Genomic DNA, 19,650 nt, shown 5'->3' with positions numbered 1-19,650 from the left:
GGGCTCATTATAAATATGTGAAACTAAAATTCTGAATAAGCAAATCTACAGAATTTTACGTGGCAGTCAGTGTTATTAACTCCACCTGCCAAAGAAAGGTGTGTTTCTCATGACCAACATAAGGGAAATTGCTCAAGTTTTCTTCATGTTCTTGACTCAGCAGCCTGCTGTAGCATTTCTCTCTGGGCTCTAACAAACAGAAAAGTGGTAACAGGGTTTTAGTAGAATCACTTTACCCTGGAAGAAGCCATGGAAGCATATATGGTCATGGTTATGGTTAAATAACCAATACAAACCCCTGCTTCCCAACTGCAAAAGACACTGCTTAGTAATTCTTCTACTTTGTCCATTGCCTACCCATATTTTCTGCTCTCTTTCTAATACACTAATGCTTTCCCAGTCAGGCAGACACACCCTACAGACAGCCTCCCCCTTCGTTTAAACTGCAGTTCTCAAACTCTGGTTCTAATGAGAGTGAACTAGGTTGCTGAATTTTTATCCAGCACTCCCTGGCAATTCTGATGCAGGTGTCCAGAGGTTATATTGATTTAGAAAATTAAAGCCATCAATGTAAGTTGTCCAGCTCTCTGCATCTGTCCCTCAACATCTCTTTCTTTACAACTTCTAATTTTAGGCTTGTAGCAATTCTAAAAGGAAGAAGTGCCCCCTTTCCCTGAGTGTCTTAAAACAAGCCTTTTCACGTTCTAAGGAACTCATATTCAAAGTGGGTCTCCCCTCTTTAAGACATTTAACCTTTCCATTTCTACTGAATTATTCCCTTTTGACATGGTTAGAACTTAAGAGAAAACTCTTCATATACCTATACTGTTCCCAGAGCTACATTCCAGTTTCTCATTCCACCACCACCGTTCTAGAGCAGTGGGTCTACTTCTGCTTGTCCCCCTTCCTGCTCTCATTCCTTCCTTATTGCTGTGCAAAACGGCTCTTATTCAGAGGGCTCTGCCGGCCAGTGGAATTTATCCCTGTTTCTGTAGCAGACTACAGACTAATGAGAATTACAGAGCCAATAAAATCAGGGCAATTGATTTGATGTTCCCTGTCTTAAAGCTGGCTGATCTTTCTTCATGAGGGTAGCCTTCCTTCCTTGAGTTTTAACTTTGAAAAGGAACTCACATCTTGAATTTACTACAGTGTTAATTTTATTGACACAGTTAAAGAACTAGCTTATGTTACTCTTTACCTACCCTGTTCTTCAACAAATGGCTATTTAAAAGTTTGGTTCAATTCAACACTTACTGACGGCATACTTGACATATTTAATGTTATCCTGATCCAGAGCGTAACAGGGGTGATTGTGAATTTTATTAAATTATTACAAAATTCAACTAGAACTATCAAAGAGTGCTGTTCTAACTTCTCTCTCCAGCCTCACACTTGCCCACTCTCTCTGCCCTCACCCACACTCCAGCCATCCCTTTATGTGCACCTGTCCACATCTTTTGGCATTTATAGGTTCCTTTTGGCTCATCCATTCATTGCTCTGATGGAGTTCTGCCTATATATCAAGACTTGGCTTAAATTTTTCCTTCTCCAGCTTATTCCTTCCTTCCGACTTGAGCCCTCAAAGGAGTCTTCTTAGAACTCTTCAGTATGAACTGATCATACCCTATAATGCTATGTACTCCTTGAAGACAAAGGACAAGTCTTGTTCATCTTTTAATTTTTATAACCTAACTCATGTACTGTATGAACAGAAAACCATTAAATAATAATTGAAAAAAAGAAAAATATATCAATGAATTATTCAAAATAGAAATGATTACTATATAATGATTATGGGCATGAAACAGAAGATACTTATCAACAGAAAGCGCAGAAAGTGCAAAACAGAGCACATTTACAAATGAACTTAATATAGGATAATAAAGAGAGATGATAACATTTTAAAATATAATAATATCAAGATAATTACTTAATCTGGAAATCTGAGGGGAAATAGATTCATACTTGATAAGAAAATTGTAAAATAATTTCCAGATAAGTAAAATAAATATTTAAAGTCTACATTACAAGAAAAACTATAGAAAGTAAATTGTGAATTTATCAGACATTTGCAAATCTCTTCCCACAAAGGAAAATATTGACAAAATTGATTATGTCAAGATATGAAACTTCATTACCATGAAAAATAAGATAACTAAAATAAAGGGAATGACTGAAAAATATTTTCATCAAATATGACAAATAGAAGGCTAATGTTGATAACATTAGAGCCTAAATACAGATATCCTGACATGAAGATGGGCAAAAATACAATTAATCTAAAAGAAATCGCAATTAATAAAAAATGTTAAAATGTTCAACTTTGGATTAGTCAAGAGGCTAACTAGATAGAATCAGGAAAGGTGAGGGTCCAGCTTTCCTCTCTTACGGCACATTTCAGAAATGAGAGAGAAAATGTTTTTAAAAATCTACATCCACCCTGAAAAACATGAAGAAGGAAAAACCCTGCAAGTCCCTAAATGTGAGCAACCTCTGAAAAGCACGGAGCTTACGTAAGGAAACCAGCGCATAAACTAACCTGCTGAGCATTGCTCTAACAGGCGACAGTGCCCTATACCTAAAGTCAGGAGATACAGGAGAAGGTGGTTGTCTTACAGCAATCCTCCAGGTTATTGTTCAGATTATGGGGCAGCAGGGACAACTAGGTGGACTGCACCCAAATGCCTGCACTAGCCAATTGTCACCATGTGTAGCGGGAAAGGGACGTCAGCCTTTGGGGAGGAATAGTGGCTGTGTGCCCAGAGTTAGCCCAGCCCAGAGAAAACCAGGGATTTTTCCAACGAATGCTGTATTGGCAGCCAAGCTTATAGTTCCCAAGTAGAATACTGACACTGACTGACCCAAGTGAAAAGACACATAGATAATGGCATTTGGGAGTCACCCACGAGAAAGCTACCTGGCCACCTTCTCAACCAAGGGTGAAGTCCACCTGTGAGAGGTCCAGACTGCACAAAGCTTCCTGTTGCCAAAGAAGAACAGATAGCCAAGATCAGCAGACACTAAGGAAAGCATTCAAAATGACACTCAGAACAAAATGGAAGAAAAAAATGAACTTCAAGGAAACCAGAATCATCCAAGAAGCAGAAGAAAACCCCATAGTTTGTTTGGAAATATTAACAGTTATGGCATCCATGAAGTAGACGGTTTGAAAAGTCTTGACTATAGTAGTCGCTATAATAGAAAAAAAAACATTTAGATAATAAGAAAGAGCCCCTGTCAATGTAAAAAGTTAACTGATGGATTCTGGGAAAGGAAAGCTTCAGGAAAACAGCTACCCAGCAGGCCCAGAAACCCACCAACCAAATTCTAGTGGGAGAAAAAGTTCCTGAAAGAATATCTCAGCAACAACAAAGAGCCCTGATAGACTGACATGTCGGCAGTTCTGATGGGAGTCTGGAATGAATGACTGTTGCGCGGAAAACCTTAAGTTGCTCTAGGGAAAAGTTAAAAGTTGAGAAGATTATTAATACTTGTAATACACTTTTTGTCTCAGATGAGCATCGCTATGTAGACACTAATGTGAGCACTCACTATGATGTGACGGTGATATATCTGGGTTGAGAAGTCAGGAAAGCATAGTTGTGATGGTGGGGGGCTATGGGGAGCCCTTTAAGAGAGAGAAATCTCTATTTTTCCGTAAGAAATCTGCAGAAAAATCAGAAAGTTTAAAACTATAATCAAGCATTCTGCTTTGAAATGTAACAAGAGAAAAATCAGCTACAGAAGTTGCAAATCTTGAAACACTACTTGGAATGTGAGAGAGGAGATTGCTTCTTTCCCGCTTTAAGTTTTGCCATGCTACTTGATTGTTAAAACTATATGCATGTGTTATTTTGGTAAAAATGGAAATTAAAATTTTAAGTCATAAAAAGATCAAGCAATTTATATTTATATTGGTCAATATAAATTTTGTAATAGGAAATTTTATGCACCTAACAGAGTTTCAAAATACATATAGTAAACACTGATTAAAATTCAGGTAAGTATTCACAAACCCACAGTCATAGTGAGTTTTCAATTAAAAATGTCTATTATTTTTAAACATAAATAGAAAATTTCTAAAATTGACCACTCATGTCACAAAAGAAAATTTGATATATGTAAAAATTCATTAAAACAATTGTCATCATATAGACCATATCATCTGACCAGAAATATAATAAAATGAGAACTCAACAAAAGAAAGATACACACACACACACACTGGAAAAGTTTTTTAAAAACACATTTCAAATATGTTTAGGAGGGGAAATCTGTCAATATTTGCAAATGATATATACATATGTAAGAGAACCAACTGGAAAATGATTTATTGGAACCACTTGAGACTTATACAATATCGAATTTTTTAAATCCACAGCTAAGTCAAGAATGGAAGAACTTCACCTTGATAAAGAATATCTACAAAAAACCTAACATTATGCTTTATGGTGAGAAATTTAAAGCTTTCCTACTAAGATCAGAAACAAGTCAAGGATGTCCCCTTTCACCTCCACCTTTGCAACATTTTACTGGACGTCCTGCTAATACAGTTAGACAAGAAAAGGAAATAAAAGGTACACAGATTGGGAAGAAATAAATAAAACTGTCTCTGCAGATGACACAACCATCTATGGAGGAAACCAGAACAATAGATTTAAAAAATTCCTGAAACTAATAAAAAATTAAGCAAGAATGTAGGACAAAAGAAGTCTGTTGTTTTTCTATGTATCAGCAATGGATATGTGGAATTTGAAAGAAAGAAACACAATAGCATTTACATCAGCACCCCCAAAAATGAAGTACTTCAGCATAAATTCAATCTAACAGGATATGTACAAGATCTATGTGAGGAAAACTAAAGAACTCTGATGAACAAAATAAAGGATATAAATAAATGAGATGTGACTTGAGAGATATTACATGTTCCTGGGTAGGAAAACTAAATATTGTCAAGATGGCAGTTATTCTTAATGTGATCTATCAAATCACTGCAATCCCAATCAAAAGGGCAGAAAGTTATTTTGTGGATATCAACAAATTGGTTCTAAAAGTTATAAGAGAGGCAAAACATCTGGAACAGTCAACACCATATTAAAGGAGAACAAAGTTAGACGGCTGACGCTATTCGACTTCAAGACTTACAATAAAGCTACAGTAGTCAAAACAGTATGGTATTGGCAAAAGACTAGAATAGACAAATAGATCAAAGGAGCAGAACAGAGAGCCTAGGAACAGACCCACATAAATATAGTCAGCTGATTTTTGACAAGGGAGCAAAGGCAATACAATGGAGCAAAGATTGTCTTTTCAACAAATGGTGCTGGTGCAAGTGGACATCCACATGCAAATAAATGAATCTAGACACAGATTTTACACCCAACACAAAATTTAACTGAAAATGGATCAGAGAATTAAATATAAAAGGCAAAACTATAAAACTTCTAGAAGATAACGTAAGAAAAAACCTAGATGACCTTGGCAATAGTGACAACATTTTTAGATAAGTTAACTTTTTAGATGCAATATCTGTGAAAGATATAATATGCTGGGCTTCATTAAAATTAAAAACTTTTGCTCTGTGAAAGACAGTATCAAGAGAATGAGAAGACAAACCAGAACCTGGGAGAAAATATATGCAAAAGAGACAGATGATGAAGAACTGTTCTCCAAAATATACAAAGAACACTTTAAATTCAACAATAAAAAAACAAACAGCTCAACTAAAAAATGGGCCAAGATTTTAAAAGACACCTCACCAAATGGCAAATATACATATGAAAAGATGCTCTGGCATCGCTTATCCTTGGGGAAATGCAAATTAAAATAATGACAAGATACCACTACACATCTATGAGAATGGCCAAAATCCCAAACATTAACAACACCACACACTTGTGAGAGATGGAGCAACAGCAACTCATTCTCACCATGCTGGTGGGGGGATATTATAATGGGAGAGCATATGTATGTGTGGGGGTAAGGGCTCTATGGGAGATCTTTGTACTTTCAATTTTGCTGCAAACAAAAATGCTCTAAATAAACTGTCTTTTAAAAAGATTATTAACAATACAATCCCATGTTGGTAAAATACATTTAAATGTAACAGGGAAGGAGTGGCACGGAGGGGTATGGGGAGCTATAGGTTGTCAGAGAAGGACTATGCCAATGTAACACCTGAACAAAAGCATTAAAGAGATAACAGGCGTATCTCAGAAATATTAGAGGTTCACTTCCTAACAGCCACAATAATACAAATTACCACAGTGAGTCAAATGAATTTTTGGTTTCCCAGTGCATATAAAAGCTATGTGTACATTATACTGTAGTCTACTAAGTGATAGCATTACATCTTTAAAAAAGTACATACCTTCATTTTAAAATACTTCATGGCTAAAAATGCTATCATCTGAGCATTCGACAAGCTGTAATCTTTTGCTGGTGGAGGGTCTTGTCTCAGTGTTGACAGCTGCAAATTGATCAGAGTGGTGGCTACTGAAGGCTGAACTGGCTGTAGCAATTTCTTGAAATGAGACAATGATGAAATTTGCCACACATATTGACTGCCTTTCACGAACAATTTCTCAGTAGCGTGCAATGCTGTTTGATAGCATTTTACGCACAGTAGAACTTCTTTCAAATTTGGAGCCAATCCTCTCAAGCCCTGCCACTGCCTTATTAACTAAGTTTATGTAATATTCTAAGTCCTTTGTTGTCATTTCAACAATCATCCCAGCATCTTCACCAGGATTAGTTTCCATGTCAAGAAACCATTTTCTTTGCTCATCCATAAAAAGCAACTCTTCATCTGTTAAAGTTTTGTCCTGAGATGCAGCCATTCAACCCCATCTTCAGGCTCCACTTCTAACTTTAGTTCTCCTGCTGTTTCTACCACATCTCAGTTATTTCCTCCTCTGAAGTTTTGAACCCCTGGAATTCATCCATAAGGGTTGAAATCAACGTCCTCCAAACTCCTGTTCATGTCAATAGTTTGACCTCTTCCCATGAATCACGGATGTTCTTAATGGCATCTAGCATGGTGAAACAGTTCCAGAAGGTTTTCAATTGACTTTGCCCGTAACCATCAGAGGAATCTCCATCTATGGAAGTGACAGCCTTACAAAATGTATTTCTTAAATACTGAGACTTGAGAGCCAGAATGACTCCTTGATCCATGGACTGCAGAATGGATGTTATGTCACCAGGCATGGCAGTAACATTAACCTTGTACATCTCCATCAGAGCTTTGGGTAACCAGGTGCATTGTCAATGAGCAGCAGTCTTTTGAAAGCAATTTTCCTTTTCTGAGCAGCAGATCTTAATAGTGGACTTAAATGATTCAGTAAATCACGTGGTAAACAGATTCACTGTCATGCAGGTTTTGTTATTCTTTATACAGCACAGGCAGAGTAGATTTAGCATTAATTCTTAAGGACCCTAGGATTTGCGGACTGGTCTATAAACACTGGCCTCAAGTTAAAGTCACCAGCTGCATGAGCCCTCTAACAAGGCAGTCGGGCAGTCGGCCTGTCCTTTGAAGCTGGAAGCCAGGCACTGACTTTTCTAGCAATCAAAGTCCTAGATGGCATCTTCTGCCAATAGAGGGCTTTTGTTTTTTTTCTACATTGAAAAGCTGTTGTTTTGTGTAACCACCTTCACTAATTATCTTAGCTAGATCTTCTGGATAAGTTTCTGCAGCTTCTCCATCTGGATTTTTTCACCTAGCATTTTTATGTTATGGAAATGGCTTCTTTCCTTAAACTTTAAGAACCAATTCCTGCTAGCTTCAAACTTTTCTTCTTTCCTTTTAAAACGTCAAGCCTCTTAATAATCACATCAGGGCAAAGTAAAACAATAAGTGAATTTCTAGTTTACTCTTTCCAACACAATAAATTAGGATTATGGCGTGATTTTGTTCAAGTTTTAGTATTATTATAACGTACTCTGTGCAGTATAAGACAATTTACAAAAAAGTCACAGATACTCAAGTTAATTTATCTCTTAAGATAAATTTCTTTTTAAAAATACACATTTTATGGAGTATTTATTGCCATTTTTTTCTCTGTGGTAACTTTTATTTGAACACTTTTCCTTATAATTTACATGCTATTCAAGTGTTTCGTCAGTTTTCCAGCAGATTAACTCATTTCCTCATATTATTTACTTGCTTTTCTAATATTCTGGACCATTTGCCATGTTCACGGTTGCTCACTCATTTTTCTCTCTGTTTGGGCAGCTGTTTGTTTATGCAGCTGTTCCTTCCTTTTCCTCTGTCGGTGGATGTTAATTTTGTGTTGACTTGCAATACTTTCCTCCTCTGGACTTTTACATCTGATGGAGGTGTCTCTTCCACAGGATAATATGTTACCAGATTGCAAACAACACATCATACTGAGCTATTCCATTCATGCATAGTATGTATTTAAAATATGGCCTAAAGACAAACACTTTTAAAATATTTGCAAAGTGGAGGTTGCAAACCCAGACTGGGGAGATTAAGAGGAGAGAAATTTAGGACAGGCCTTTGAGAGATGGATATATCTGAACTGAATTTTGAAGAACAAATGGAAGTTAGCGATGTAAACAGAGTTGAGGGGGAAGAGTACTTGGCTGAGAGCGCAGTGTGGGCACAGGCATGGAGTGGCGAGAGGTGGCGTTCAGGGATATGCAAATAATTTTAAATGGTAAGCCGCAGAGCCCTTGGGATGAGGCTAGCTTGGTGCATGGCCAGAGTAAAAGGATGATCTACTGCCAATCAAGGTTCAGAGCTTACCCATAAGGAAACAGGGAGACTATTTAGCATGCATTGGTCCATGGGGAGAATGATGAGGGTCTTACCACAGGGGCTGTAGGGGAGGAGGGGGAAGCAGGCTGGTGACTGGGAGGAGCAGGGCTGACGTCCAATTGCAAAGCAATGGTGACGTATACAGGGCAGGGTCTGCTCTGATTCAATGTGAATTCTGTGCCAGTTGTGGAATATGTATCCCTCGTGGGTGTGAGGGTAGTTTCAGTTTAGGGGCTGGATGGCATGGACCTCTGGTGGCTACTTTCACCATGACATGTACTACCATGGAAGGAAGTTTGAAGGGAAAGACTGGTATCCAATTTTGAACGTGTCGAGCCACGGCCATGGGGTCACTTGAAGGAGCAATGGACCAACCCAAAAAACACTGACAAATTACACCAGTTAAATGGTGGGCAAAGGAGGCGGAGCTGTTGCCAAGGGTACATGGGCGGAAAAGTGAAAGGACACCAGAAGAGTGTCAGTAACAGGAGGAGAAAAGAGTTCCAGAAGTTTATCAGCAGCAGTAAATGCTAAGGAGAGATCAAGTGAAGTAAAGACAGAAAGTGCTACCTGGAGATTTAGCAGCGTGAAAGTTTCCCACATCATGAACTATTTCAGTAGAAATTAACCTAGATCATGGGTTGAACACTCAGTTGTGTAAAAGGGACAAGCAGATTAGGAAAATACGTGAAGAGGCCAGGTATACGACAAGAGGGTGTGACTCCGGAAATGGAACGTACATGTCCCATCTAAATGAGTTCAAATTAAAAAAGAAAAAAAAAGCAATAGCCAAGCAAAATAGTTATCCAGGTCAGGTTTTGCCTGTGGGCAACAAATTTAATGTCAATCCTCAAAACTTATTCACAATTCCAAATGGCAATGAGACCATGGAATCAAAAGTCCCTTTGAAGCAGAGAAAAAAAAAAAAAGTAGCAGATACGGACCCTTGTGTATTTATGATATTATGGGTCTGGGATAAGAATCAGAAGACCAATAATCAAAATCACAGAAATAATCGACAAATTCTAAAAGATTCTTGTTTAACACATGTTATCTTATTTAAGCCTCATGGTAACGCCATGAAGAGGGCATCATCTCTTTTCTGCTGCTGAGCAAACTGAGATCAAAGCAGTTAAACCCGCAAACAAAGTTTCACAGCTGAAATGTACTAGCCTCTGGATTAAAACTCAGCTCATCTGACTCTTGATTCAACACTCTTGTCCTCAACTCACCCAGACAATGTGTTATTCACGGCCTTCCATTAATATTCCCTGTCGCCTCTCAAGCCTCCTTTTCCAAGTGGTCGTCAGCACCTCCTGCCCTGGTCCCTCGCACTACCTGATGTCCCCCAAACGGGGCATGCCCACTCACTCCTCCAGGCCATGACATGTGCGGCTCCTCCTGTCTGCGGTGAAGGCCCCCTGCGCCCTGCTGAGTTCTCCTCATCTTCAGGGCTCCTTACAGCATCTGCTGGAGATGGTTTCCTACAGCCCTAGCCTGTGTCAGGTATCCAACTCGGTGCTCTTTCAGTACTTTATTTTCAGCACAGTACGAACCTTGTCATGTAATCATATCTTTAATTTTTATGGCTCCTTCACCGAATTCTTTCAGGAAAGGCCAGTGTCCTTTACCTTTGTGTTCCCTAAGCTTTCATCATACACTGTGTAGGCATTCGTTGTTTCATGAACACAAACAGGAATGGAGTGCATTTTGAAGCTTTGCGCACCTGTCACAAAATGCCGGTAATTCATTCCTAAATATACTACAGGAGAAAACAAAAAATGCTTTTCTCCCCCTGAAAATACTAAGATAACATAAGATAACACTTTTCATTGCCTACACGTTTGTCAAGCAACATTTTCTCTCACTGGTTTTTATGCAAACTATTCCCCTGCCTTAAACCTGAAAATGGATAATTAGAAATTGAATGGCACTCTTAAATACAAATCTCTCATTAGATACTGGTTCATTTTCTTGTAAACAGATACAGTAATTTCTGACAAACATCAAACCCTCTAAGAATCACGTAATCAGTTTTAATCTCAGGAACCATTTAGAAAAATCTCATTTTCCCAAGATACATAAAATTGTGCTAGCTGTTTCTGACCATGGTTCGTGGTACTCTTTTAAGGGTTTTCCCTTTTGTAGTGCTCAGAATAGCAATTATATTTATTTCTCTACATTTCAATGTGAAATTAAAATCACACTAAACCTTAAAAATACATATTGATTCATTCTGAGACATGAAGTTAAGTGAGGTACATTCTAATCTGTAGAATATCACCATTTAAGTAAAAAAAAATATGGCAATTGTGGCCTTATAAGAAAGCAGTCATCTTAAAAGTAGACGGTGTTTCACAGCCCATTGATCTTGCCGTATTTGTATTTTACAAAACTTTCTAATATAGACAATGATGATCTCAAATGCGACTTCCAATTATAAGGAAGGCACTTTGAGAAGACGGGTGTTCAGCCTCTTGCATGGGCAAACTGACTGACCTTAGGCAAGTTACTTCATCCCCTTATGCCTCAATTTTCTCATCGGAAAAAAAAATGGAGATATTAAGAGCACCTAGTTATAGGGTCGCTGTGAGGACTAGGTGCATTCATATGCAGAAAGCACTTAGAATAGTGCCTGGCACGGAGAATTCTTATGATTTTTAGCTTTCATCAACCTCCCTATCACTTCCATCATCGTCATTACCACCAGCATCTTCATCTTGTCTTCTTTGCAAGAATAAGTAATGAGAAACCAATTCTCAAAGAACTGTAGAGAAATAAGCATTATCTCCAAGGAAGTAAAATCACTTCCTAGGCAGACTATAACTGGCATGGGTTTATCCAGGCATTCTTAGAATACTGAGGTGGGTGTAACTGTATGTTCATTTGTCATTTGTCTTTATTTTGTGAAAAAAAAAATTAAATATGCAACTGATATTCCAAACTGTCAATGAATACTTAGAAATGACAAAGAAGGAGTAACTTCAGGGGTCAGTGAAAATGGTCATTTTCATGTATTTTGTCAGAGATTTATTTAGAGGAGAGAATATCACACAATCTCTCTTTTCTATCATCAAAAAGAAAAAAGCTCAATATAAGCAAAGTTTTATAAGACAATGAGACCTCTCCAAAATATTATAAAATGCACCATCTCTGTTTTATCAGGAAGAATTTATCTTTTTCCTCCATAATGTAATTTAGAGCAATTATTGGAACTATTTGCATGAACATTTTTAGTATACTGCACATTTATTCTAGGTATCACATTTATTTAATTGAGAGGTTCTGCTATTCAATCATTACTTAATTAAAAATTTTTGCCAATAAAATCTTGTTCATAAATCTAAGTCAAGTGTTTTAACTTGATTGTACTTCTAGAGTTATAGTCTCTATTTCTTTGACTATTTCTCAGTTGGAAAGTTAGAAAATAACTTGAATTTCTCTTTCGTGACATAAACTCAACTCAAACTGAGAGTCAGGAAGGGGGAGAAGGCAAGGTTTCTCTTCCCCCCCCAATATCTGGGGGGTTAATGGGGATGGTCAGGGCAGAGTTGAGGGTGAAGGCATCTGACATAATGTGCAGCCCACTGACTACATCTGAAGAAACAGAAGAGAATTTAATGTTCCATCCACCATGCCTTTGGCTGGGTGACTTGGCTGGCTGAATTCTGGCGATTGCAAGCCAGAAATACAACTAATTTCTGAGGTCTTCTTGATGAGAATTTTAAGATATGAAATCATAATTAACTAACTATTTACAAATCCAAAAAGCCACTAGAAGGTGTATTCAATAGTGGTGGGAAAGTAAATGGAGCTATCTCAGTAGCATGGCCCACCTGTACCTTGCAATGGTTACTTTTACAGGCTGCCACCAGACATGCTAGGGTGTCCATGACCCATTGTATTTGGCATGAAAAATACCTGTCCCATAGAGAGATGATTATCTCAAAACAGAATCAACTGCCAGACTTGACTTTCACATCAACCTTTCTAATCCATTCTGGGTGTGACCTTTGAGTACTGGGGTATCATCCTACTTGGCTAACTTGCTCTACTTCTGAAGATCAAAACCAAATGCTGGTTTGCATAAAATCACACATGGTCTGTCTGAAATTGTGAATGAAAAGGTTTGCATGGGAATTAAGCTCTATAAAAATCTCTACAATGTGATTCCTGAAGAGCTGGGAATTAACAATTAACCAACCTCAAAAGCATATATTCAGGAACAGAAAAGTCAAGGCCTGATTCACAACATGATGGAACACATGTCATTCAAATACCACAATATATGAACTGGATTTTTTAAATAGCATTTAATCACTTTGCCTCTTTACAAAAGCAAAACATGTAATTGCCTAACTGTAGAGAAATCAGGAAATAAAGCTAAGCACAAAGAAGCATGTTTAGCATACAGCAAATATTTAATATATGTTGAATGACAGAAAGAGGGAAGAATAAAATAACAATCACACAACAATACCACCATGCAGAGTTGACCTCTATTAACACACTGTTTCCCCTCTTTCACACACACACCCCCAGTGTCAGGACTGAAATGTACACGACTCAGAAACGTCGAGCATGTTTCCCTCCTATGGTCTCCTTTATCGTGTTCTGGTGTTTCCATTCTTATGATGGGATGAGAAAACCTTAGAACTGTCAGTTAAAACTAATGCGGTGTCATTTAAAGTAAAATGGTCTTTGGGGTAAATATTCCATCCACTGACAATGCAAAAGTCCTTCGGAGCTGACTTTCCCTCCTGGAAGGTCTCGCTGCCGCCTCCTCTCCCTTCTGAATCATCACAGAAACGGTAGCGCCTTCGGCTGCCTCTAATGAGGATGCTCTAAGGTTACTCTTGTTTGGTCCTGGAATCTAGCACTGTGTCTGTGAGGTGCAGCTGTTTCCTCCGGATCTTTTGGGCACACACCTGGCTCCACTACTCAGATCTGTAGCCCCTTCTGTGGTCCCAGAAACCCACAGCTGCTTTTTCCTAACCTTAGGCCCTTTCTTCTCCATCGGTACCTTTAGTGTTTTTGTATTTTCCTACTTTACATATGGAAATGTCATGACTCCCAAAATATCACCTGCAGGCTTTGGCCAACTGGAGATATTACCCCAGGCTCATCCCTGGACATCCCCTCAGTCATTTTTAATTTATTTCTCAGCACCAAGATGGACTCCACCTAGGCTGTATGTAGTCTTCTTGGAAAGGCACACAGTCCTTTCAGACACCACCTTGCTCATCCACACTATTACTACCCTAATTCTCCAATTTACACCATCGCCTGGAAAAAGAAGAGGAAGAAAGAGAACAGATGGGAAAGAAAGCAAAAAGAGACAGAGAACAGAAAATACAAAACACAGAGACAAAAAGAGGAGGAGGTGAATAAACACTATTGCCCCAAACAAAAAGAGAGAGAAAATCAGGCAATCGAAAGCTTGTATGATACAGAGATTGAGACATAAAGAGAGAAAAGGAACAAAAATTGTTTCCCTCCCTATCACTGATCCCATTATTTATCTGCCACACTGAATAAAGATGGAGATGGAAATATCCAAGTGAAGAAAATAAGAGGTGAGCAGATGTGTCTCACATGCTTTCTTTAAGACTAATTATACACTCATGTCACCTCACCTCCAAGTCTTTCAAATCATGAACCGCAAACAACCCCAAACATACCTTAGTAGATGCAAAAAGTTGATTGGGTAGCGAGGTAAAAACAGAGCCTAAGAGTTAATTATATTACAGCTGCTGAAAGCAGAACTTCTATTTTCATTTCATTTCAGGTTGTGATTCAAGTGTTAGGTGGATTACATCAGCTTTTAAAGTAAACCGTTTCTACTTATACCTATATTAGATGCAGGGCAAAGAGCAATTTCTTCCATTTCTGTCTGTCCTGAGTCACTACCTGCCTATGCTAAAGTATTCTGAGTAACAAATTTTATGTTATGTACACACAGGAGTCATTTTCCTATTTCCCTAAAATATGACTAATACCACCATTCTTCACCCACTGTTCAAAATAGAAAAGAAAGTCAAAAAAACAGCACGTAGACTGGAATCTTCTTAAAAGCATGCCCTATAATCACCATGTGTTAGGATGAGGCTAAATATATTTATACTAAGGATACATTTTGGGGGAAAGGTTTGTTAATGTATATCTGTTATTGGGTTAATTTTATTTTCACGCAAGTTTATCCTTTTTAGCATCCCTGTAAAAGGCCTCTTGTAATGAAGTGGGGCCATTAAGTCACAATCTTTGAGGAAAGCCTTGTACTATGTCACATGCTAAGTTGAAAGTAGGGCCCAGACAGACGTTTACTAGGATAAGCTGCCTCATAAGGCAGAATCGCAAAAACACATCTTTTTGCTCTACCTGTGGGTAGTTTTGTTTCAGGAATTGAGTTACATTAGAAAATTTCTAATTTTACAAAAGGAAAATCTTATTTATGGAGGAGACAGGAAGGACCCTGAAGAATTTAGGAGTCTTGCCACAGTTGATGAACAGTAAAATTTATTCACTCAAAAGACCAATGGAACTTTACCAAAAAGTAGCACTCTACGTGAAAGAAAATATGATTGCTAGTTAATCAGGAAAAGACCATATACATACTATTTCTCGGGTTTTGTTTTTCCTTGCAAGCAATGTTTATACCCATTGATTTATTTATGACTGATAAATGAGTTTATGAAGTAAGAGTCTATATAACTGTGTCAACTTGATTTTATGTGTCAACTTGATGGGTGCCCAGATATCTGGTTAAATATTATTTCCAGATGTGCCTGTGATGTTTCTGGATGAGATCAGCATTTGAACTGGTAGACTGAGGAAAGCAGGGTGCCCTCCCCAGTGTGGGTGGGCCTCATCCAACCTATGGAGGGCCTGAATAGGAAAAATAGGCAGGCGGGGGAATTCGCCCCCTGACCACTCGGAGCTGAGACATCGGTCTTCTGCTTCCAGCCTGGGGTCTACACCCTTGGTTCTCAAGCCTTCGGTCTTGGGCTAGACCTTACACCACTGGTTTTCCTGGCTCTCAGGCCTTCAGACTCACACTGGAACTACACCAGCAGCTGTACTGGGTCCCCAGCTTGAAGAGAGCAGTTGCGGGGACTTCCCAGCCTCCATAATTAGACAAACCAGTTCTTTATCATAAGTCTCTTTAGATAGATAGAGAGAGAGGGGGAGACAGAGGGAGGAATCTCTTGGTGTGTTTCTCTGGAGAACCCTAATACAATAGTTATATATACTTTTAACATGAATACTCTATCTGTGTGTGTACATATATATGACATAAATATTATATATGAAACAGCTGTGATGTAGGTTCAGCCAATGAGATGCAGCTGGGTGTCTTGAATTTTGAACTGAGTTAAATGAGCTCAGAGACAGGATCCGTTTTTTTTTAATGGATGAATTATTTTTTATTTTTTATTAAGGTATCATTGATAGACACTCTTATGAATGTTTAACAGGAAAAACAGTGTGGTTACTACATTCACCCTTATTATCGAGTCCCCCTCATTCCCCTTCGCAGTCACTGTCCATCAGTGTAATAAGATGCCACAGAGCTCCTGCTTGGACAGGATCCATTCTTAAAGTCAGATTCAGACTGAAGTAGCACAAGTCTGGAGCCAACAGCCGATGCTGTGGCCCCCCCAATGTGGCAGGTGCTTTCTGATGCTGCCTCTATTGATGACAGCAAGCTCTGTGCTGCAGCTTTTGAAGTTGTTCTTCGTTCCCCCCACCCTCCCAACTTTGATTCATCACCCTTCCAACAACTCTAAAATCTATTTAAATAAATCCCTTTATGCTTACAGTAGGTAGGATGGATTACACTCTTTTCAATAAATCCTCAACAATAGAGGGTTCCTAATTGTTCAAGAGAATACTTCACTCTTTGATAATTTTTTTATTTCCACTTTTTATGCTTCATATATTTGAAGATTACTTTAGGATTGACTTCTAGAAGTGTTATTACTAATTCAAAAGGCAAGAACATTTTTAAGGTTCTTGATACATGTCAATTCTATTGTTTTTCTACAAGAAAGGCTGCACTAATTTATACTCCCAGGAGACTGTACACCATCATTATCTTTTCTCTTTGTTTTTGCTACTTCAGTAGTTAAAAATAGATAGCTTGCTGCTGTTTTAATGTAAATGTATTTAATTATTAATATGGTTGAATACTTAATTTCATGAGCCACCTCATGTACTCTTTGGTGACTTTTCCACTCTATTTCCAATCATTCCCTGAAACTAAATTTTCACATCTATTTACACAGCTCTTTATATAGGAAAGAGATTTAACCCTTTTTCTTTTTATACCTGATGAAAATTTTCCCCCAAATTACCGTTGGACTTTCAATTTTGTTCATGTTTTGACAAGAAGAAACTTTAAACTTCTGGAGTCAAATGTATAAATCCTCCTTCGGTTATTTCTTCCTAAAGAAAATATTCTATCCTCAGAATAAGTATTCACATGAATGCTTTTTTGCATGGTTTTTTTTTTGTACATTTTGTGTTAACACTTATACTGGTTTGAACAGTGTGCCCACCAACCACCACCAATCCATGTCCATCCAGAACCTCAGAATGAGAGCTTATTTGGAAATGGGATCTTTGTGGTATAATTAACTACATTGAAATCAGATCACAGCACATTAGGATGGACCCTAATCCACTGACTTACAAGTGTCCTTGTAAGAAGTGAAAACAGAGACAGACCCACTCGGGGAGAACGCCGTGTGATGATGGAGGCGGAGATGGGCTGATGAGTGTACTGGCCAAGGGTGCTAAGGGCTGCGGGCCGCCACCAGCAGCTGCGAGGCAGGAATCCAGCCACAGAGAGAGAGGACGACCTTGTCGTACCTGAGTCCAGCCCACTAGCCTGCAGAGCTGTGAGAGAGCAAATTTCTGTTGATTTAAGCCACCCAGTTTGTGGCAACTTACTATGGTAGCCCCAAGAAACTAATACAATGAAGAAACAATTGATTTTGGTATATCAAATTGAGATGAGATTTTTAAATCATGTTTTCCCCCAAATGGTGAACTAACTGGTCCAGCTGGAACCAGATCCTAAAAGGCATGTGCGAATCAACTGCATGCATTTCTTCCCAGCTCTGCACTGACACACTGATAGCTTGAAATCAATCACGTGGTAGTACTTCCACCCCACGACGTCATCAGACTCTACACAGCAAGCCTGTCCTCTCCGCTCCCAGGGCTGCTTTTAAAGCATTTGCCTGAACACCCTGTTTCAGATCCCGCACTGCTAATGCTTTTGAATTTCACTATTAGTACCTTATATGCAAATTTATTATTCTTGAATATTTACCTCTCAACTGTAGGACACATATGCAAAAAGCATATATTCAAGTAATTCAAGAAAGATATTTGAGAAATACTTTGTCTGAGCCCTTGTATTTTGTATGAATGATAACTTGGCTGGATAAAGAATTCTCTGCTCTTCAAATCTCTATACCTACTGTGCTATTTCTCCTGAAATTTAGTGATATGGTGAAGTCTGAAGCCACCTTGATTCTTACTCCTTTATAGGTAAACCATGTTTTTCTGATTAAATGTGGAAGTTTTCTTTTTATCTTTGAAATGTAAAAAATGTTGTCAGAGTATGTCTAAGGTGTCTTTTCCCCATTAATTTGACCTGGAATGTGATGAGTGATTTTAATCTGTGGACCAGGTCCTGTTTCAGTGAAGTTTCCAAGATTTTTTAACAATTGTTTCCTGATTGGGTCTGATGATTGCTTAATTTTTATTCTTTCTTAATTCTTCTTCAGGAAACCTGTAACTGATTGGTTGGATCTCCTTTCTTTTTCCTGCACCTTATTTCTTGGTACACCTCTGGGCTTTTCGCTCTCTACATTCTCAAAGTTGAAATATTACAGACTTCTGTACCCTAACTCTGCTCTTTGTTGCATCCAATGAGAAATTTATTGCTTTCTTTTCTATTCTACCCACCCTCAGCCATCTCGCTTTTCGTCTCCACTCTCAGCTCATTCTCTGTTCTCCTAAATACTCCTTGAACTAAATGGGTCAATTCTTATTAAGTGCATCAGGCTAACACTTTGATAGTTTTTCTTCAAGTCCCTCTGGGAAAGAATTTATTACAGTAGCCCCAAGAAACTAATACAATGAGGAAACAATTGATTTTGGTATATCATCTTGAGATGAGATTTTTAAATCTTTTTTTTTTAGTGTTTTTCCCTCTGAGTCTTTAAATCACTTTCGCCGTATGTTGCAGAATGTTTTGGGGGATCTATACCAAACTGTTTTTTATTATTTTTCTGAAATAGTAAACACTCACATACACACACAACCATAAATCCTGACCTCAAATGATGTTTGGGTACAAAATGCGTGCATGGCGTCCTCTTATCCGCAGTTACTGATGATTTAGGTGATTGTAAATTTTCCTTCCTGAATCTAGACATAGAGAGAATAAAGAACATATGGGATGTGAACAGATCCCAGAAATGGGTTGCTTTAATTTGTCTGATTTCTCTCAGACTGTTCAAGTACAGTTGGACAATATCCATCATATCATAGACAAATTTTCACAAATGCCTAGGGTGCCTAACTGGTTTTCTTGGCTTCACTGGAGATGGATGGTAATTATAGATTTGCTTAGTTTATGTCACCGTATTCCTATTATGTTAATATGTGTGCACAAGGTAGTTAGTAGTTTAAAACCTATACATGCTTAAGGTACTCTACAAGAAGATATGGCAAAGAAATAATCAATCCTCCCATGTTTTCTTCCATATGCTACCTCTATAGCTTTTCTTCTTCCTTCCTAATTCCAACCCTTAAATAGAATTCGTGCCTCATATCAAATTTACCGA

General features: G+C 38.2%; 1 protein-coding gene across 4 annotated transcripts in view; it reads right to left on the bottom strand.

Annotated features, from left to right (window-relative positions):
• The window catches only part of ST8SIA1 (ST8 alpha-N-acetyl-neuraminide alpha-2,8-sialyltransferase 1), a 129,135-nt gene that overhangs the window by 9,211 nt on the left and 100,274 nt on the right, over positions 1–19,650 (bottom strand). For 3 of the 4 annotated variants that reach the window (XM_037020306.2, XM_037020308.2, XM_073223484.1), the window contains exon 5: positions 19,139–19,231. The exons of the other annotated variant lie outside the window; for it this stretch is intronic. In XM_037020306.2, the coding sequence (XP_036876201.1) occupies positions 19,139–19,231 (93 nt within the window). The remainder of the gene's footprint in view (positions 1–19,138; positions 19,232–19,650) is intronic. 4 annotated transcript variants of the gene reach the window in all.

The sequence above is a fragment of the Manis javanica genome, chromosome 15 (assembly GCF_040802235.1).
Source record: "Manis javanica isolate MJ-LG chromosome 15, MJ_LKY, whole genome shotgun sequence".
Classification (NCBI taxonomy): Eukaryota; Metazoa; Chordata; class Mammalia; order Pholidota; family Manidae; genus Manis; species Manis javanica.
This window is presented reverse-complemented; position numbering and strand designations above follow the sequence as displayed.